The sequence below is a fragment of the Megascapheus bottae genome, chromosome 4 (genome assembly GCF_031878675.1).
Source record: "Megascapheus bottae isolate mThoBot1 chromosome 4, mThoBot2.hap1, whole genome shotgun sequence".
In the NCBI taxonomy this organism is placed as follows: Eukaryota; Metazoa; Chordata; class Mammalia; order Rodentia; family Geomyidae; genus Megascapheus; species Megascapheus bottae.
Genome location: NC_143512.1, coordinates 46303619 through 46326031, shown reverse-complemented (window position 1 = coordinate 46326031; position 22413 = coordinate 46303619). Strand labels below are relative to the sequence as shown.

At 40.4% G+C, this 22413-nt stretch overlaps 1 protein-coding gene across 2 annotated transcripts in view; it reads right to left on the bottom strand.

Annotated features, from left to right (window-relative positions):
* Arhgef28 (Rho guanine nucleotide exchange factor 28) overlaps positions 1–22413 on the bottom strand; it is a 265542-nt gene that overhangs the window by 92662 nt on the left and 150467 nt on the right. The window contains exons 1-2 of one of the 2 annotated variants that reach the window (XM_090331825.1): positions 16797–17005; positions 2069–2190 (exon numbers count right to left, since the gene is read on the bottom strand). In XM_090331825.1, the coding sequence (XP_090187951.1) occupies positions 2069–2190; positions 16797–16881 (207 nt within the window). In that variant the 5' untranslated portion in view covers positions 16882–17005. Of the gene's footprint in view, positions 1–2068; positions 2191–16796; positions 17006–22413 lie in introns of those variants that run through there. The other variant, XM_090331824.1, reaches the window with a different exon arrangement.

Genomic DNA, 22413 nt, shown 5'->3' with positions numbered 1-22413 from the left:
GCAAAAAAAGAATTCCTAAAATATAAACTTTCAGCTCGCTTATCTTTTGGTTTGGTTTTGTTGTTGTTGTTGTGTTTTGTCTTGTGAGAATAGAAAATTGCTTCATGACTATGTTTTCTTATGATTATAATTAGTTCATGAGAATATGTATAACCAAGATAAATGAAGACCTATAACACCATCAAACTAGAAGAAAAAAATAAAGCTACATAAAATACATGTACACTAACTATTTGAAGGACAAAAAAAAAACGCCTCAAACTTAAAACTGCCTGCAAATAATAAAATAAGCATCAAATCCAGCAAGTGACCCTTTATCTCCTGCTGTAGACTTTGCTGAGATTAGGAGTGTGAAAAGAGAAGAATGGAGAGAGGGAGGGAGGGAGGGAGGGAGAGAGGGAGAGAGGGAGAAAGAGGGAGAGAGGGAGAGAGGGAGAGAGAGAGAGAGAGAGAGAGAGAGAGAGAGAGAGAGAGAGAGAGAGAGAGAGAGAGAGAGAGAGAGAGAGAGAGAGAGAGAGAGAGCCCTGTGAGTAAGTAGAGGCCTAAGCTTAGCTACAACCCATCACTAGGAAAGGAAGTGTAACCTGCACATGCATAAAAGAGCCTTGGTTGATCAACACACTTGGCCTTACAGAGATACTTTAAAGTGTTTTGTGATTTAAGACATCATTTCTGGGTCTAGAGTTTGGCCTAGAGGTAGAGTTCTTGTCTAGCATGCACAAAGACCCAGGTTCAATTCCTTGGTACCACATACATAGAAAAAGCCAGAAGTGGTGCTGTGGCTCAAGTGATAGGTCTCTAGCCTTGAGAAAGCCCAAGGACAGTGCTCAGGGCCTGAGTTCAAGCCCCAGGACTGGCAAAAATGACATCAGTTCTGAGGTGTAAGTCAGTTTGTAAAGAGAACACACCATTTGGGGGTAAAGCTAGGGGTACAGTTCAGTTTTTTTTTGCTTTATTTTTTTATTGTAATTAGTAAAAGGGTTACATGATATTTGCCAGATAGAAGGTGCATTAATTCACATACATTGATACCCTTTCACATGTCTTGGTACCCGTTTCCCTCCCCCCCCACACCCCCCACCCGTCTTGGTTTTCCCCCCTTCCCTATCAAATTTCAAATATTCAAATACAAATAAATTCAATATATCAGATAACAAAGTGAGATACTATACCAATATGAGATAACCAAGGGACAGCAAAGGAGATGTGAGACAACATAGTATATTAAGGACAACAATCATTCATTATATGGCTTTTGTTTCACTATCCTGGAGGTCCTTTCAATTAGCTTCACATTATATGTCCTTATGTATCAAGATTTTGCTCTATTGCAAATCTCTGCTAGTAGAGCCCAAGGTTTCTACTGATTATGACGAATGAGGGAAACCATTGAGCCTAAGTTCCTTTGAGTCTGGCTTACTTCACTTAATATGATTTTGAAGCACATGCTTAGCATATGCAAGGCCTTGGTTTCAATCCCTAACATTCAAAATAAAAGCAAAAGGCAGGATGGGAAAGGAGTCCTAAAATTTCCAAGTCCTAAATTATCAACCATCAACATCATAATTTTCTAAAGCAAAAGCATTAATAAATGCTCAATCTAGCAGATGAAAATCTAATGAGTTATAGACTCAAAATATCCCCCAGATGATTGTTAGTAATTTTCAAAATTGAAAATAGTAACTTTACTTAAAAGAAAATTGATACCCCTCTGCTCTGATAGTCAACTTTGAAAACCTTGGTACATGTTAACAGGTGTGTTAAGGAAGTAACATTCTATGACAGCATCATGTGGGCAGGACCAGGCACTGCTGCCTGGATTCAGATGCAAACACTGCCTGATCAGTTCCTGCACGCACTGTTCAATGAAAAATTGTGCAGAAGATCTAGTGCTATTTCCCATTGGTCACTGCTGAAGAGCCCTCTGGTAGTGTGTCAGCAGTATAGTAAAACACCCAGGAGAGGAGAATCGTCTGGACCACTCCCAGGCTAGAATTTTCAAAGGAATATGAGATTCTCACTGCATCTCTCACACCAGGGTCCACCTACTGATATCAGGACACCTTACCTGATCTATTGCCATACAGTTAACGTAGACTTCATCACCACCATTGAGCATGTCAGAAAGCTTGCCCACAGCAAGGAACTTTGGAGCATTCTTGGTTTTTTTGTGAACATCAAAGGAACGATCTAGATTAAAATAAGTACAACACAAATAAAGTAGGAGGAAAGTGCTTCTACAGCCAAGTATTAGCTTAGTCAAATCATGAGAAAACATTTAAGAGCCCCCCTTTTTTTTGCTGCTGCTGTTGTTTTTATATGGCATCTTGCTGTCATCACTCTTTGAAGCATACAAGTGTCTTCTTTACTTGAGGCGTCTCAGTTTTCCACTCATGTAGAGTGATCACGCTTGGCCACGTCAAGCAGTGGTTTCCCTATGTTTAGGGATATCATTGTGACAATCAGTTCAATCTTAGCTTCCAATCTCCAGCTGGTGAGAGGTGATTTCTCTGTATCAGTATGGCAGTGGGACTTGGGGCTATTTTATGGTTCCCCTGGCACATGTCAGTTCTGATATAATGACTGTTCATTAGTGGTCCAAAGATATCACACAGCCTGGCAGTCCTGGTTTGGCACTGCCTACAGAACAGGTCAAGATTTCCACCTGGAGGCCCCCTTTCTGGTTTAATTATGGAAGTAGGTTTTGCTTGTGCCTCTGTCTCCCTGGGCTCCATCTAGAGGAGGGCTGCTCAAAGTTGAACCCCAATGTGTGTTTGTAAGGAACAAAGAGTTGAAAGCAATAAAACTATATTCAAGCCACGAGCCTTGTTTCTTGTTACCAGCTTGTTTACCAAATCTTCAGACACCCTCACCCAGTTCCCCCACCCACAAAAGCAGATTGTCATCATTAGGCTCTCCTCGTGGCTTGGTTATGAAGACAAGCAAGTTCAGACATGGAAAGTTAGGAGACACTTAAAGTTGGGTAACTGCTCAATAAACATTTTTTATCACTGTTATGATCCTGTTCATTCATATTATGAATAATGATCTTCAACCATGTCCAGTGTATAAATTTTAATATCAAGCAGTGTTGTATTGCTAATGGACTATCAAATCAATATCTGTATATGGCTTAATAGGAGAGATTCAATATCATAGCTATAGCAAATGTCATCCTCACAGCCTAATAAGTCTTGAGTGAGTGCAAAAGGAACAGTGTCACCACCATATCATTGGGAATATCACACGAAGTTGGCTCACATCTGTATCCTAGCTATTTGGAAGGCCGAGATGAGGACTGAGGGTTCAAGGCCAATCCAGACAAAAAGCTCATGAGATGACATCTCAACCAACAAAAACTTGGATATGGTCACATACACTTATGTTCTCAACTAGGCAAGAAGTAAAAATAGGAGGATCACTGTCCTGGTCTGTATGGGCATAAACTTGAGTATTTGAAAAAGAACAAAAGCATAAAGAGCTGGGTATATGTGACGGAAGTGGTAGGGCAAGTGTGAGGCTTTGAATTCACACTCCAGTGCTGAAAAAGAAGAAAAGGAAAGAGCACACATCCCATTGTATGTCTTCCTTGTGACACTGCATAGAATCTGTAAGCCCACAGGAATGCATTAGGAAATGAACTACTTCCTAAGCCTTTACCATCACTCTTCCAAATTCACCATGATGCCACAGATATATCCACTCCCTCCAGATTGTCTCACCTGGTCTACTTTAGGTTATTTTTAGAGAGAGTCCTTCTGCCCACTGTAAACAGAGAGGCAGTATTCACATCAGAAGTAGACAGGGCTTACACACTGCAACTAATGGAAATAAAGCAATGCAACTAGACTCTTACTACCATTGTGTATCAAAGCAGGAAGTTGGGGAGGCCTTTCCTTTGTTCTGAAGGGAGAGTCTGGGGGTTATAAGATGTACAAGGTTTGGAGATACTAACAGGCTTTCTTCTTAAACCAAGGGAAAACTGAAAAGCAACAACCCACCTGACTATGGGATTCAATACAATCCAGTGGTAGGTTGGCCCTGTCCACTCTGGTGAAGTTTACTACTCTTTAGAAAGCTGCCCTAAACCCTATCCTCACCCTGTCACTCAAATGGTGATGCTACCAAGACTGTAAATTGTGTTAGGGGAAGTAGGTATGACCGCACAGAAATATAATACCTCAAGGAAAAGGGAAGAGTTGTCTTTTCTATAGGTCTGTTACCCAAAGCCTACCTTGTAAATTCAGTCACTTGCTACAACTGTTTGCAAAATTGGCTACAATTGTTTATAACATCTAAGTACCTGTCCACTTGAGAAAGGCCACCTTAGAATAATAGGATCCAGAAAGCTGCCAAAACCAGAAAGTGACACAGACAAATAGGGCCGCCATACCTGTATTAATTTCAACACTTATAAATACAGAGCTTCAGATCAGCAGAATGAGATGGACTGTGAAAAGAAAATGAGTCTGGAAGAATACTTTCAAATGACCATGGTCACATACATTGAAGCAGCTCATTACTCTGCTATTTCCATCCATTCAAAGAAAAGCTCCAGTGCTCTCATTTAAGAAGAAAAAGAGACTGATGTCTCAAGGTTTATAAAGACTACTATTGTGTTATATCAATGTACAACTATCTTATTGGGAAACTGAACAAAAAGTTACTAACCCCAAGAAATGCCCTTCACAGTCCTTCTTCAGTAAACATACAAAAATCATTAGCAGCCAAGTTCAGTAGTACATGCTTATAATCCCAGCTACTCAGGAGGGAGAGATCAGGAAGATCATGACTCAAGACCAGCTATTAGCAAGTTATCAAGACTCTATGTCAACCATTAAGCCGGGCAGCACAGTGGCATGCCTACCATCCCAATTATATGGGAGGCAGAAGGTAGGATGACAGAGTCCAAGAGCAGCTCCAGGCAAAATCTCCAGACCCAACCTGAGTAACTAAAGTAAAAATGTCTAGGGGTAGCTCAAGTGGTAGAGCTTGACAGCAGTTCAAAGCCAACCTGATCAGGAAACACCATGAGACTATTATTGCTGATAAACTACTCAAAAAGCCAGAAGTAGTACTGTGACTCAAGTGGTAGAGTGTACATTGAGCAAAGGAAGCTCAGGGACAGTGCCCAGGCCCAGAGTTCTAGCCCTAGAATTGAGGGAAGAAAAGAAAGAAAAGAAAAGGGAGGGAGGGAGGGAGGGAGGGAAGGAGAGAAAGAGAGAAAGAAAATAATAATAATAATAATAATAAATTATAGTAAGAATGCCAGTAATTGTCTTTAGTGCTATCATAAAAATAATTTTTCTTAGCAAAAAGGCAACTTTATAGTTTCACTGACATACTTCATTTTCATTGGCTAATCTCATACTTCAAAAACAGCAGAAAGATAACTAGGACACAACTCCCTTCCAAGCAGCTGCAAATTTCAGTGGCAGTCTCCACCATCTATGAGCTATGTGATCTGGAGAAGGTTCTCAGGCTGTCTGTGTCTCCATTAGCTGCTGGGTAAAATAAGGACAAGTTATGAAGATTCAATGAATTAATATTTGACCGAGGAGAACAGAATCTGACATACAGTAAGCACTATGCCAATGCTGATTGTAATTACAAGAGTGAGGGGACAGAGTTTTGATACTTCTATGTACTTTTGATCCCTTAAAGCAATAACTGCACCTTTGGCTACAACTTTCTACGTCTACAAACAACCCAAGACCATTGGAATGTGCCAGACATTCCACCAACTACACAAAGGATATTTGAAATGTGATTCTTTTTTCAGCTCTAATTCAGGTGAGGAAACTTTGCAATGTCCGTTCTGGACAAGGTAACTGAGACCCAAAGACAGTGAGTGGGGAAAGAACTGCCAACCTGCCCAGAGGATTTTCTTCAGACACTTAGGAGGACAGGAGGGGTGAGAAAGGCAGCCAAGCAAGCAAGGAGGAGAGTCAGACAGACAGAAACAGCACTTCTCAAGACAAAGAGAGGATTTCAGGGAGGGCTGTGTTCTAACATGATGAGTTGGCTCTGGGCCAGCTTCACTGGCAGAGGCCTGGAGGATAAACAGTTCCTCTGAAGGGATCCCCAGCTCCTCTTCTCCCCATATTCTCACTGCTTATAATGTGACCCTAGCGATTCTTCAAGGGCCCCCAATGCAGAAACTTCTTGCTCTAGTTAGCAGACAGACACCAAACCCAAAGCCCCCATTTGAAGAAAGACCTTGGTGATAGGATGAGGTCAGGGGGAGCGGGAGGCTTCCCATCTCTTTGAGGTTTATAATCACCAAAGCTAGCAGGTAGCAGTGTATTCCACAGACCAGCCTGGACTTCAGTAACCCGAGTTTCTCATGCAATTGAAGTCTCCCTTTAGAAGCCCAGGACCTGGTAACTTGAAGGAAAACAGGGCCTACTTGACTGGTTATGTAAGAGGCCCACACCCCAACAGAAACCCAAACCCGTGAAGGCAGCTCTCTACAAAACTGCTACCCGCCTTGTTTGGCCCATTCTGGGTGCCAAGCTCTCACCTGGAAAAGTCAGGTAGAACCTCTCAGTCTAGAAGTCTCTTCACCAGAACTGAGGCGATTGACCTCACTCATCCATTCATTCCTTCATTCAGTGTGCTTTGTTTTAAGCCTTGAACTTTATGAGCCTAACAGCAGGATTTCCTGGGAAGGACTAGTCATCCCCAAAATGGGTAAGGCTTGGAGTTCCATTCCCAGCACCTTGGTGAAAGAGTGCCCTTCCAGGTCCCCAGTGGCCTTTCTATGACAGGACTATGGGCAGTTCTGCCTCAGCAACAGCTGCTACAATGACCTGTTCATGTTTTGCTCTGAGTCACTCTAGAACACACCTTCCTGAACTTTCATTCACAACTCTATGGCTGGTGGGTTGCACTGTTCCGGGGACAGTCTTCAATTTCCTGGCTTTCCACTCATTCCAAGGGTCACCTGACATCCAAGCATCGCATACACCATGCAGCATCTTCAGTCTACATCTCTCCACTAAAGACAGTTTTAACTGTCTTCTTGGTATGTTTACTGAGCTAGCTAGAAGTCGTACAGGTCCAAAACAAGACTCCTCATTTCCCATGTATGTTACTGGCTTCTCAGTAAATGGTAATTATGACTTCCCTTGGAGTTATCCTTGAGTGTTCTGTTTTAAAAGTAAGATTATTTTCCCCTCCACTGCCACAGCAGAGGAGATTATCCTAGTAATGTCCAAACTTGTCTCTCTGCTTTCACTCTGTAGCTTACAATCCTTGCAGAAAGGAAATTATCTCATGTCATGCATCTACAAAGTTTTTCAGTGACTTCCTACCTCATTCTGAATAGAAGCCAAACTTAGTGGAACCATCGGTGCTCTCACTGAACCTATCCCTCCACCATCCTCTCTATACTCCACACACATTGGCCTCCTTGATATCTTGTGCCTTAAGTCGTTGGCAACCCTTCCACCAGTACTGTTCTTTCCCTGGACGCTTGGCTTCCTCATCTTCTTAAGCTTTCTTCTCAATTGTGACTGCATCAATGATCCATCACAATAAAAGCTATTACATGCATATCCCTGCTATAGCTTCTCTTATACCAGTTATCATCCCCTAACATATAGTCAATCACCACACAATAGAGGAAGAATGAGCAATCCCTCCTTAAGAACAGAAACTTGTAACAAATACAATCAAGAGAATATTCTCTCTAGATCTACAATGTTTCACTAATTCTATAGGTTTTCTTGGGCTTGTTCCAGCCATGCTTGCTCTCCTCCAGAGTAGAAAGGAATGACACATTGATCTATCATGCATTCATTTCACCAAATCATTCTTTTTACTATTTACTGATTTCTGTTTGACCCAGCCCAAGCCCCTCAACCCTAAAGACTCTTAAAAACAGTCTCAAAACAGTCACTAGTGAGTGTTCCCCAGGAAATTTGCTGGCAAGTCTCTGCACAGGTCAGCACTTTCCATCTTAGAACCTTCTTCCAGTCACCTCACCTATGTTTTACCTGGTACCTGCACCAGACAAATGATGATGAGAGTATTATTTTGCTCATCCTGAGGAAAGCAGCCTCCTTACTGTGTCAGACCTACCAATTGGGCAGAATGACAGGTCCCAATTATTCCTGTATCCTCTGTATCTGCAGGCCAAGAATAGCACTATTGAATCTTTTTATTTCAGCTATCAGATTGGTAGCCTTTTGCTAAAGAAATAATGGAACGGTTAGGCAGGTTTGTAAGATAAAGGCACTGGAGAAAATATGAGAAGAAAAATCATCCTAAGGGAACAAGTAAAAGAAAAATGTAAAATAATGCAAAAGCCAATATATATGGTCCTCCTGTTCCATATTAGGCAGAGGTATCATCCCAACTGGGCTCACTGGGGTACACTGTGAGCCAGATGTTATATATGACTTAAATAAATGAACTTATCTCATTCCAACAGAATCCTTGATAGCTGTATTTTTATCACCTCCATTGAACAAATATGGAACCATGTAAGTCACTTCCCAAGTTCACTCAATCAGTAACTAGCAGCTGCTTGTAGGCACCCTGCTAGGTGGCTCCAAGCACTTTAATAATGGGGGTACATAGTATCTTATTTGGTATTTAAGCAATGTTTGGTATTTTCCCATTAAGAAGTTTCATTAATGTGTTACAGTGTTTCTTGTTCCTAGGAATGTTCATCTACTTCCTGGTGACTTGCTGCCAGGATATGACAATGTGAGTGTTGCTTAGAAAACATTCATAAAACAGGAAGTATGTAATTTTATCTCATTTACCAATACAACATTCAAAATACTCAGGAGCAAACGCTGAGAAGATAAACTAAGATGATAACTGTTATCTCTATATGACAAAGTACACAGGTGGTTTTTATGTTCAACTTTTTGCTACCTGTAATCTCTAGGATTCTTAAGAACAGCCATGTTTGCATGTAAACTAAGAGAGAGAGAGAAAAGCTGGGTCTGTTGCCTCCTGATTATAACCCTAGGTACTTGAAAGACTGGGCTCATAAACAGCATGGCTCCAGGCCAATCCAGGAAAACAAGTCTTCAGGACCACATCTCAATGGGAGACACTAAGTATGGTGGCACACACTTCTCACCATAGCTATGGTAGGAAGTGTAAAGTAGGATTGAGGTCTAGGCTTGGACTGGGTATAAAAAAGAGAGCCTATTTCACACTAATGTGTGCAATAAAAGCTGGGTGTATGACAGCAGTAGAGCTTGTATCTAACAAACAGGAGGACCTGAACCACCAAAAAAATAAATAAAATGAAAATCAAATAGGAAAAACTTTGCAGTTATTTTTTTTCCAGTCCTGGGGCTTGAACTCAGGGCCTAAGCGCTGTCCTTGGTCTTTCTCAAAGCTAGAGCACCATCACTTGAGCCATAGCACTATTTCCAGCTCTTTTTTTTTCTATGTATGTGGTACCAAGGAATCGAACCAGGATCTTCATGCATGCTAGGCAAGCACTCTACCACTAGGCCAAACTCCCAGCTCTGTAGTCATATGTTTAAAATGTGCTATATTGTTAAATGTTGTGTAATTTCATATAAAATTGATTCTTATCAGTAACTCAACATATGGTAAACATAAATTTAACATAGGTCTTTTTTTTTGCCAGTTGTAGGGCTTGAACTCCGGGCCTGAGCACTGTCCTTGGACACTTTCTGCTCAAGGCTAGCACTCTGTCCTGCCACTTGAGCCACAGCACCATTTCTAGCTTTTCCTGTAAACCCAGGCCTTTATGCATGTTAGGCAAGCACTCTACCACTAGGCTATGCTCCCAGCCCAACAACTTAGGTCGTTTTTATTAAAAGCTCAAAAACAGGCATATATGTGTGTATGCATGTATGTATGAAATATATATGTATATGTTTGTATATATGTTTGTGATAAATGTATGTAATGTATATAATATGTATTTGTGTATGTTGGTATCTATGTATAAATGTATATGTAATACATAAATATGTGTAAAAAGAAAATGAAAATACACTGTATGTATATGTGAAATATATGTGTGTATGGATACTTGTATGTAAAAATGTATTAATAGAAATGTTTCCCTGAGTCTACTTAGTGTTGTTTTTAACCATCTGCCAACTATATTCTCCTTAATCACAAGAGGTATTACCAAATTCGTTGTGAAAATGAGAAAGCTGAGAAAGGAAAGGCACATAGTTCTGAGGCAGAGTGCTTGCTTAGTATGCATGAAACCCCAAATTCAATCCCAGCACCACTTAAAAGAAGAGATAGAAGAGGGAAGCTGAAGAGGACAGTGATTTCCCTACACACCACTGAGTGATTTAAGCAGGGTGTCAGCACAGCACTGCCAGAAACCAAACCCACTTTTTGTCACTGCAGTGTGCTGTCTCTCAGTTTAAAGGGGCATTTGAAAATTTCTGAAATATATGGAAAGCCCTTTTTCCCCAGTAACCCTAGGCTGATTCAGAAGAAAGAAAACACCTGCCATCACAATAACAGCGAACATTTCCAGAAGCAACTGGAATTCATCTCCTTGGCCATTCCTCTTCCAATGTTCTCTTAGTTTTTGCTGATATTAGTCTTGGCACAGAAAATCTCTTGGCTTCACTTTTCTGAGCTGGACCTGAGGTTACAGAAAGGATTCATCCAAATTCCAAAATTATCCTCAGCCCAGGAATTTCCTGTGGGTCCCCTGTAAGTGAAGTTACTCTAGAGAGTTTTGTTTGCACCAAGGGATGTCTGAGAGCAACCAGGAAAGCTCTGTCAACCACACCAGAGCCTCTAACATCCCCAAATGCAAGATGCCCCTTGGATTTAGCTCACCTTCTAGGGATACTACAGAGAACAATGAACCCTGGGACAGGGCCATGCCTCCAGCCCTACCCTTGTTCCAAATGAGATGCTGAGGTCAGAAGTCAATGGATTCCAGAGGTGAAAGCCACTTTGTCAGCCTTCTCCCTTGAAATGATGGTTTCAATTCCTTTTCAGTACAAGTAAAATTGGTTTTTCTATAATCAGATCCTGTCTGCTGGTTTAAAAGACCCAGTTTCTCAAAACTTTTGAAGAAGAAACCAAACCATTCCCCTATAGTAATTCCTGAGAGGCATAGAGAAGAGAAGGGATGAAAGGAGAAAACTCGAGTCTTCTGAGGTCTAAATCTTTCCAAGTCCTATTCCTAATTATAGTGTCTCTTCCTTAGTGATTTCAGCAGTGCCTGATTCCTCCTATGACATTCTCTAGGGGAATTCTTAGGGGGAATTACTAGATTGAACACACCCATACATGCATACACATATCCATCTCTGTGTATTTTTCCAATGAAACTTACTCAAAGGAAGAGAAAGAATAAGTATGCTCATTCCACAGAAATGTATCATTTAAAAAAAACTAGCATTCAATTGTATGGAAGTCATCATACCTTTACATAGTCACTATGTTCAGGGTTATTTTCAGATTAGACACCACACTTCACCTATTAAATGAGCTCTTTTGTTGTTTTTGCTGTTGTTGATAGTGGAGCTTGGGTATTGTCCCTGAGCTCTTCAGCTCAAGGCTAGGGCTCTAGCATTCTGAACTACGGCTCCACTTCCCCATTTTCTAGTGGTTAACTAAGTCTTATGGACTTTCCTACATGGACTGACTTTGAACTTCAATCCTCAGCTCTTAGCCTCCTGAGTAGCTAGGATTACAAGCATGAGACATAGTGCCCAGCAAATAAACTCATTTTTAAAAGCCTGAACAAGCCACACAAGTGCTGTAGTCCCAGCACTTGAGAATTCTTTCTGCTACCACACTTCCTAGTTGGAACTCTGAAAAAATAAAAGAGAGAAACTAGCATACATGCAACAGTTTGTACTGACCACTGACCATACCACACACCGCATTATCTCATTAGAGTTTACCATCCCTTACCTGCCTCACTCCTAAGAAACTGTGAAACGCACAAGGGAAAACAGTCCCTCTCAAATCCAGAGTTCTTTTTTTAGGCTTACATTAACTCCCTGCCTCTACCTCATTTCTCCTTTCTGAGCCTCTGAGCCCTAACTAATAAATGAAGAGAACAATCACATCTAATATGCAAGCCTTTTCAAAATAACACATGTGGAAAATAATTTACAAGGTTTATTTAAAACATTTCCATTTATTGTCTTTCCTTATTCTGCTATGGTTTTCCATTCTTTGTGTTTCCTATTACAGCCTTTAAATAATTTTAAAACAGTTAATAGGGGCCAGGAGTTTGGCCTAGTGGTAGAGTGCTTGCCTGGCATGCATGAAGACCTGGTTTGATTCCTCAGTATCACATACATAGAAAAGGCCAGAAACAGTGCTATGGCTCAAGTGGTAGAGCTCTAGTCTTGAGAAAGCCCAAGGACAGTGCTCAGGCCCTGAGTTCAAGTCCTGGGACTGGAATAAATTTTTATTAGTCCATTTACCACTGCTATAACAAAATACCTAAGGATGGGTAATATAAACAAAACGTGTGGTTAGCTTAAAGTTTTGAAAGCTCCAAATCAAAACAAACAGTGCAATGGCTCTAGAGTTTGTACAAAAGAAAGACCTCTCATATAAGAGGGGAAGCCAGAGAGCAGAAAGGAGCCAGTTTGGCTCTGTTATAACAAACCTTTTGTGAAAACTAACCAGGGTCCCACAAGAACATCCTTAATCCTTTTCACAGGAAATTCCTAGAATGGTGCATTGACTTCCCTCTAAACTCCACCTCTTCCCACCACCTCTCAGTATCACCACATTGTGTTTTACATTGGTGGAAACTCCAAGCTCCTAACACAGAAACCCTGTCAGGACACACTTAAACCATATCCAAATCATAGCTTTCTCAAAGGTCTCAGTTTCTTCATCTGTAAGACAATTCACATTGATAATGGAGTTATTTCCTCAATCATATATGCCAAGTACTCACTACAGCTCAACAAAATGTAATAATTAGGATTAGTATAAAGGGTCAGGTAATATTAGCTATTATCACTATGATTATAGCAAGTTGCTGATATCTGAGCTTTCCAGGATTATCAAGCTTTCTGCTATATGTTGCCTCCTTTGGCGATCACAAATTAGTTTGTACCAACAAAAAGAAAACCAAAGAGAAGGAGGAAACACTTCCTCATGCCTGTCCATCACTGAAGAGGGAGATGATACTAGCTGGAGTCAGCCAGAATGACTGACAAATGGGAGATGTTGCCCAAGTGGGTAAAAGGCACAAAGAAAAAAACATTTCAAAACTTTGTGGGACCTGCTGATGTCTGCTAAAATATGCATGCTTATAGATTGAATGGTAATTATGGGAGATTCTGGTGAGATTCAGTCCCCATAGTTTTAATTAATCTTTAATTAATAAACATTCAATGCCTTGGTTGAATCTCATGCTGAAATCCAACAAAACAAAAATCCAGTCATTTCTAGGGGTTCTCAAAGCAGAACGCTAGTGGACTCCAATCATTAACCACTGAGTTCCCAGAATAGCCTGTCCTAGTGTCCCAGGGAATGACAAAGGGCAACTTGTGAGATGCCCTCTCCCTTGCCCCCAGGTCTCACAGAGCAACTTGGTTTTAACAGCTTGACATGCTCATCATTCCCCAAGAAGGTTCTTCCAATGACATCCTGACAGCATGAAGCTATGAGAACACATGCTACATTACTTTGAGTTCAGATATGATTTGATAGGTTTTCCTTTCATTACCGAACACTCTCTCTACATTTTCACCTCTTTCTCTAACCCAACCAGTAATGTGTGGAGACTGGGTAGGTACTGAAGGAACTATGAAAAAAAAAATGTCAGGGGCCGAGAATTTGGCCTAGTGGAAGGATGCTTGCCTAGCATGCACGAAGACCAGGGTTCTATTCCTTAGTACGACATACATAGAAAAAAGCCGAAAGTGGTGCTAAGACTCAAGCTCTAGCCTTGAGAAAGCCCAAGACTGGCAAAATGAAAAGTAACCATCCAATAAAACAAGTTAGAAATAGGCAAGAAAGCAAAAAGTGTTCTAACAAGGAAGATCTAGAGAGGGAACTATTACTATAAAATAAAAGAGGGTATTTCTGACCAAATATAAGACAGCTTTGCTGAGAAACCAGGAATTGCAAGCTTTCAATGTCTCCTTCAAGATTTCTCAGGTGACTGGGACCCTATAGCTTAGAATGATGTTGGTGGTAATTAGAAGGAAGAAATAATCAGAGAGAAGAAATTCATGAAAACTGATGACAAATTGGGTAACATCCTCTAAGCAATAGAACCATATAATTCTTCAAAACAATGGCAACTGGGTTGAATATTCAAGTCTCTTGGTGTTTTTTCCACTAGATAAAGGTGGCATGTCTGGGTTCAGGAAGATGTGGTATCCATTCCCAATACTAAGATCCTTCCATTAGGGTACATCAGCCGGAATCATTACTTCCTCTACCCTCTGGATAGAAGCTGGCACTCTAGAAATATTTGTTAAGCATGTGAATAATTTCCTTACTTTACCTCGTTGACCCCTGATGTTTTCACCTGAAGGTGAAAGTGGTTGAGCCAGGTCATCTCTACTGTCCTGTTGACTCTGAAGTTTTCTGGTTCTGGGACTCTGTTCAGCTGTCATTGCAACATGTCAGTCCCTGTCTTCTCAACTGGGTTGCCACCATTTAATGGAGCATGGTCTAACAATCCTTTATTCCCTGCTGCCAACTTTATTTTCACTGCTCCTTTGCTTATTACTGACAAAGAGTTAATCATTTTCTTTGTCCCAGGTACTTGCTTTCACTTGAATCAGATTTAATTTATACATAGCTATGTGATGACTTTCTGCTGGAGCTCACATTGGCTGAGGTCCAAGTTTAGATTTAAAGCAAGAGTGTGATTAATGTGTTCCCTACCACTTCACTGGACTCTGCTGGTCCCCTAGTAATTGATTCTCCCTAACTGCCTGGGCACCCCAACAACATAGGCAACTAATAAGTTGAGTGGACAACATAAATATAAACATAAAGCAGACTACTCTCCCACATGTAAGTGAGAATAACTATAAAAAGAAAGCCAATTACTGCCCAAATGTAAATAAGTAAGAATTAGCTCAGAGGCATGGCAATGTCACAGAGTAAATTTTTACTCCTCAAACAGTTCTCAATGTACAACTAGTATTATGTGCTCAGAAGTGTCCAGGACTAACATATCTCCTCTCCCTGGAGTTAAATTGAAAATTTTTCTCTTTGGGAACAATTGCAGATTTACAGGAAAGCTAAGGAAAAAAATTAAAAGAACACTACAAAGAACACTATGTACTTTCTACCAAGACTGACCTCTTATTAACATTTCTCTCTACTTTCTTTTGGAATTCAAGCTTGCTTTAATCAGTGCACAAGTTTGCTTTCTTATATGTATTTTTCCCCGAATCTTTTAGTGGAATCTTGAACATGTCACGGTTCTTTAACATATGACTGTATCACCTAAAGATGCATGGGTTTCTTCTTTGCTATTTTCCCCTTCCTTTCCCCTATAAAATTAATAAAATCCTATGAAAGAAAGAGCTTTTTTCTCAAGTATAAAATATTAATTTTGCAACAGGGTAATAAGAAAACACTATGTTAAATACAACTATTAAGTCCCTAGTAATGGCATTTTCCAGGGTGGTGGAGGACCAGCATGGTTTCAGTAGAGATTTTCTACTACCTCCCAACTGTCAACTCATTCCTGCAATTAGCCTTGATCCCTACCAAAGAACAAACAAGCAAGCAAACACCTATATTTTAGTTTAGAAAGAAGAAGATCCTTGAAGCTAACCAGTCATGTGGCCAACTCCTTCCCTGGGAACAACACAGGGTAACACAGCAAGTTACTCTGCTCTATAGAATAGGTAACCACCACCCACCCCACAATGCTATAAAGACAAGTCACTTTCAGAAAGCCCTCTTCTGCTAGAAAGCTCCCACACAAAAAAACATTCTTGCATTAAAAGTCCTTATACAAGTCCTGCACAAGATCTGATGTGAAGGGTTGTGTCCCACCTTCCTTTCTGCCTTACAACCTCAGAAGGGAGCAGTTGCCACCTGCTATGTGCCCAGCCATCTGCGATTTCCAGCCAAAGATGAAAGAGTAGTGTCTACCATATGCTGACCTGCCCCATAGTTCCTAAAACCTGCACCAACACAAGAGTCTAGGAAGTTAGAAGAAATAAGCCATGAAATCTATTTCTATGATTAATCATGCTACACATAAACATCCTTTCTTTCTTTGGAGGCAAATGATTTTGCTTATTTAGCTATTGATTTTTAGTAAACTTTATATGATTATATTCCCTGGAGATATATAGGTTTTCTTATTGAAACATTTTGTTCAAATCCCTTCTTTATAACATCTACAAAATCAATAAAATAGTATTATCACACACTTGTACAATAAAGAAAGGAAGGAAAAGCATTGAACATATGAGTAGTTTTCCAGCCTCACAAAGGCTAGGTATGTTGAAACCAGCAGCATTCTTTATTGTCAAGGTAACTCTGATTAAATAAATCCAAAATACTTACCTTGCATGAACCCCCCCCCCCACACACACACACTGCTGCTCAACTTCTAAGAAGGAGAGAGGGAGGGGAGGGGAATGCACATAATAACACAAAGCTAGATTTTATAGTGAAAGAAACATAGAATAGATTTGCCTCTGGAATCCATAAATAAAGTATTTCTACAGGGAGCATTTTATAAAGACGTGTAAAAACAGGAACTTCACTGAGAGCCAGGCTAACAAAGAAAAAAGGAAAGGTAAGAATAAGAATCTGTCCTGTTTGGCCCTGCAGGGAAAACAAAAGGCACCATGCTCTACCTTGCTTGGATGCCCTGCGCCGGATCTTCATTTTGGGAAAGGAAGGCCAGGAGTAGTTAAAAGGTGAGTCGGAGTCAGAATCCATAGTTTTGTTTGGGTGAAATGATCAGATTAAGCAGAGGAGACTCAGGAAGAACTCCTGGCCAGCCAGGAGGCAAGCGTCCCCGGTGATGTCAAAGGACGGAAGGAGGCTGGATAAAATAGCTCCCAAACACGGGGAGGGAGAGGCAGTGTTTTGCTTCCTTCGGGCGTTCAGGCATGTAGACCAACAAGGAGGCTGTAAATATTAAAGCCAAACTAGGGGAGGAAAGGGGGAGAGCGGGGAGAGGGGAGGAGAGCAAGGGGGCTCACTGATACATCGCAGTCCAGTTATTCAAAAGGTCATGGGGAGCAAATGAATCATTAACTCCCCTCTCCTTGTTGCTCAAAATGGAAATGAAGGAGGAAGGTAGCTGGGAACTGAAAAGAGAGCTGCCTGTAATTAAAGAAAAGCCTTCAAACACAAGCACTTGTTTGGCTGTGGAGCTAGAGTTATTTCTCAGAAAAGCCACCTCACAACATGTGAGATAAAGACTGAGATTTATGGGTGTGGATGGCCAGAAAAGTTGATCCACTGGCCAGAAAAGTTGATCCACTGGCAAACGAAGGCCATCAGACTCAGTTGAGGAGAAGCGGGGGTGGAGGGAAATGGGAAAAAGGGAGCACTTTTTCCAGAGCACTCTAATCATTCACACCATCAGCAGCTTGGGTAGCTCTTCAGATGGAAGAGCCAAAACAGCTTTGACATTACAGTTAACAATCTAGTCTCCAGGGTCCTTTAAATACTAAAGGAGTTGGATGCTTTGACAGAGAACTCTACTCCTCTCATTAAATCTATGCAGCCATCTACTATTGTTTCAAGCACGACTGGGGCCATCTCCTAAATTATCATCAAGTTTAGCTGTCAATTATAAGGATTTGGCCACTTTTATAGCTCTTATCTCAACTTTCAGTCCATCCCAATAGAGCTAGTGACTTAAACTGCCACAAACGCACAGTTCTTGCAGCCTTCCTGAACATGCGCTCTGTGATTAGCATTCAGTAGAAGCACAACACTGCCTCCCCATAAATCAAGGCACTGCTCAGTCTCACTTCTCTTCTTGTACAGGCACAGATGCGTGTGACCCAAATAAAATCAAGCTCAGCAGCCAAGGAAGAAATCATATCGTACAAAGATCTCTTCAAAATATTTATTTCAGTAGTCGAAAGATGTATAGCAAGAGGTGTTGTACTTAGTGTTGTTTCCTGAGACTATGTGATGCTCATATAAACAGAAAAACATTGCAAACATCTATTCTACCCTGCAGAATTGGAACCTGACAGTATGTGTCTTCATTAATATTCATCTCTTTGCTTCAATTATTTCTCAAATTGTTGGCAGTATTATGCCAGGCAGTGCAAGAAATAGCTACACAGCCAGCTCTGTGGTAGCTAATTCTGTCTGATTGGGTAGGGGCTAATAAGGAGCACAGGCAGAAGGGGAGAAAGGGAAAGAGCACTTGAATTCAAATTCAAATCAAAATTAGAGTTACATAAATCATGACTGGGATTTCATATGCTTTGTTACATGATACAAGAACAAAATACATCTAGAATATACCTATAAGCACTGCAAGTAAACGAAAAGAAACTGTTTTCTAACTAATGACCTTACATTTAGTGAATAATTACACATTTCCTTAAACCACTGGGTACAACTGTAAAGATAAATTGCTCTCAACCTTCACATCAGGTAAAAGAATTTCAGTCCACATTGCTCTTTGTGTATGTATGTGTGTACTTGAACTCAGGGCCTGGGTGCTGTCCCTGAGATTCTGTGCATAGGGCTAACACTCTACCACTTGAGACACAGCTCTGTTTCTCGCTTTTTGGTGCTTATTTAGAGATAGAAATCTCACAGACTTTCCTGCCTGGGCTGGCTTGTGAGTTCTTACATTCAGTATATTTGAAAATTAGTATATTCCCTGGGATAGTGTAGATATTTGCTGAGTGATGAGCAATTCACACAAGTTGTGACCATCTGTAGACATACATTTTAACACAACAACAACAAAAAACATATTAAATGTTTTCAAATGCTTTCAAAATATTTTTTTAAAAAAAGCCTTTTTTTGCCAGTCCTAGTGCTTGGACACAGGGTCTGGACACTGTCTTTGGGCTTTCTCAAGGCTAGAGCTCTACCACTTGAGCCACAGCACCAATTCTGGCTTTTTCTGTGTAGGTGATACTGAGGAATCAAACCCAGGTCTTTGTACATGCTAGGCAAGCACTCAACCACTAGGCCAAACTCTTGGCCCCAAGTCTTACATTTTTATCATTATAATATCTAGATTTTTTAAAGAGCAGTATCTGTAAGTAAAGAAAACAAAACCACAAAACTCCCCTTTGTCCTCGTAGGCTCAGGCAACTCTTGGGCTATGCAAAGGTGTACAGCACTGTGACTGTTTCCCAACTGTCTACAGACCAAAGAAGGGATCTATCCTCATAGAGAGACAATCAGGAACTCCAGTAAAAATGCTGGAACAGAATTTTGTTATCTTTCTTCAGCTCTACTGTCCAAGAATCCTGAGATACAAACATTCCAAGGCTAGATCAGATCCTCACCCTGAATTGGCGGGGGTGATTTTTTATAAGTCCTTGTTTCAGTAATGGCCTAAAGGATACCACACTAAAAGGGGGAGATACACTCTTAATTATAATTACAGGTAGAATACACACTAAGTTGATGAGAAATGGGACAAAGTGGTCAGAGGCTCTGATGTTGAAGACAGAAGAGTCTGGTCCCAGGAAGAATGTTCAGTAAAATGCAAATAACCACATTCCTACACTGGACCTGATGAACCAAGATCTCTAAGGGTGGTCCAGGCACGTACAATGAGCTCCACCAATTTTGATGTTTCATGATGATTTAAAGTCTCTAACCCAAGTCAAAGATAAACCCAGTAAACAAGTTGCCATAGCAAGCTGCTCTTTTTTTTTTTTTTTTTACCAAAAGGACAGAGAGACAGACCAAAAGAACAACAGAGAGAAATGAAACAACTTGTTAAAAAGCATTTCTAGGACCGGGAGTGTGGCCTAGTGATAAAGTGCTTGCCTAGATTCAATTCCTTGGTACCACTTACAAAGAAAGAAGCCAGAAGTGGTGCTGTGGCTCAAGTGGTAGAGCTCTAGCCTTGAGAAAACCCAAGGACAGTGCTCAGGCCTGAGCCTAAGCCCAGGACTGGAAAAAAAAAAAAAAAGCATTTCTATTAGTGGAGATGTCATATGGAGTCAGGTTCACCTAATTACCCCAAAACACAGTACTTGTTCACCCTTTAAATAAACATTAATAAAATTATTCTAAGAATAAAACTACTCAACTAATGCATGTGAAAGTATCTCTGATGTCAAGGGACACCTCAATGTCCCAATGTCCACATTCACTTTACTATTAACCAACAGTTTTCAGAGAATGAATGGTATTATGACCAGCCATGCACAGTTAACAGCTAAAGTGAAGTAGAAAGTATTCATACATCCTGTCTTTTTTTTTTTGCCAGGCCTGGGTTTTTGCAAGGCTAGAGCTCTACCACTTGAGCTACAGCACCATTCCAGCTTTTTTCTATGTATGTAATACCGAGGAATCAAACCTGGGTCTTTGTGCATGCTAGGCAAGCACTCTACCACTAGGCCAAAGTCCCAGCCCCATGTCTTATTTTTAGATAGGCCAGTTCATTTTCTTGCTCCCTAGAATACTTTCTCCTAATTGTTTTCAACAGGAATTGAGAATATATTTTCTTTTCCCTCAATATAATTGCATTTAAATAAATTCAGGATGCTATTTACATCTTAATATTCAATGGGCACATTTTTTTCATTTTAACTGGCTGATGGCAATTACATTGGCAGAATTTAATGACAATTCTCCAGGCCTCCTTGCCACCCGTTACCACACAATCATTCCAGTGTAAGAGTATGAATGACTCTCCAGCAGATATTTCATCTTACTATGCCTCCGTAAATTAGAAAATGCTTTAATTAGGAATATCATCTTCATAAGGCTATTAGTCGGAATAGATCTTCTGTCTTAAAATTTCATCTTTCTGAAAAGCACATATAGAAAACTTCCTTCCATCTACTTCCTGTCACGTGCCTTTCAGCTTTGATAAAACTAACTCTGTTAAAAGGAATAGAACATTGAGCTTTAGATCTGAGATGTAGTATTTGTGGAGTATTTTTATCTTACTATGGGGTCCAAAATTCTTTTATTAAATATTTTTATTGTTACTATAAGGTGATTTACAGAGGGGTTACAGGTTTATAAGTCAAGTAGTAAGTACATTTTTTTTGCCAGTCCTGGGCTTGAGCTCAGGGCCTGAGCATTTTCCTTGGACTTTCTCAAGGCCAGAGCTCTGCCACTTGAGCCTCAGCACCACTTCCGGCTTTTTCTATGTATGTGGTACAAGGGAATTGAGCCTGGGTCTTCATACATGCTAGGCAAGCACTCTACAAGTAGGCCAAACTCCCAGCCCCAGTAAGTACATTTCTTTTGTAGAGGTCTCTCCTTCCCTCGGTCTCTCTCAGTTTTTCCCTTCTATCTCTACCCACAAGTTGTATAGTTCATTTTCTTTTTTTTGTGTATAGTTCATTTTCAACATAATATCTAGTATCACTGCTACATTCATTCACCCTTTGTCCCACCATTTCTGTGCCCTATTTTACCCTCCCAAAGATAGGTTAATGAACAAAAAAGACAAAAATAAAATGAAAACAAAAAACTTCTTGTTTCCATTTTCTAGAAACATTTTGATAAATATTATTTTATATGCTCACCTTCGTGATCTTTCCCTAAGAGTACCCTCCTCCTCCTCTGATCTCCTTGTGTGTGAATGCCAGGAGTACTGTTAAGATTTCATGTCCAGTTGTATTTTAGATCTAGCTTCTGTATATGAGAGAAAGCATGTACCGTTTGTCTATCTGCACTTGACTTCCCTCAGTTCCCCCAAATTCTTTTTTATTTAAATTTCAATTGTATGGTACAGGTGATGTGCAGAGAGGTTACAATTACAAAAGTCAAGTCATATGTACATTTCTTTTTGAACAGTCTTCCCCGTTCCCTCATTTTCTCCCACTTTTTTTCCTCTCAGTTCCCTTCCCCACAAGTTATAAAGTTCATTTACAACATAGTATCTAGTAAGTACCACTGTTTAATTATTTCACCCTTTGTCCACTGTTTCTGTGATTCCCTTTCCTTTCTCCAAATCAGAAACACACACACACACACACACACACACACACACACATATATAAGATACAGAAATCAGCCAGGAGGGATCACTACTACACTGTTGGTGGGAGTGCAAACTCGTTCAACCACTATGGAAAGCAGTGTGGCAGTGCCTCAAAAGGCTAAACATAGAACTCCCCTATAACCCAGCAATTCCACTACTTGGCATTTACCCAACCATCCAGAAACAAGGGCATACTAAATCCACTAGCACAACAATGTTCATTGCAGCACTATTCACCATAGCAAAGATATGGAACCAACCTAGATGTCCCTCAGTTGATGAGTAGATCAACAAGTTGTGGTATTTGT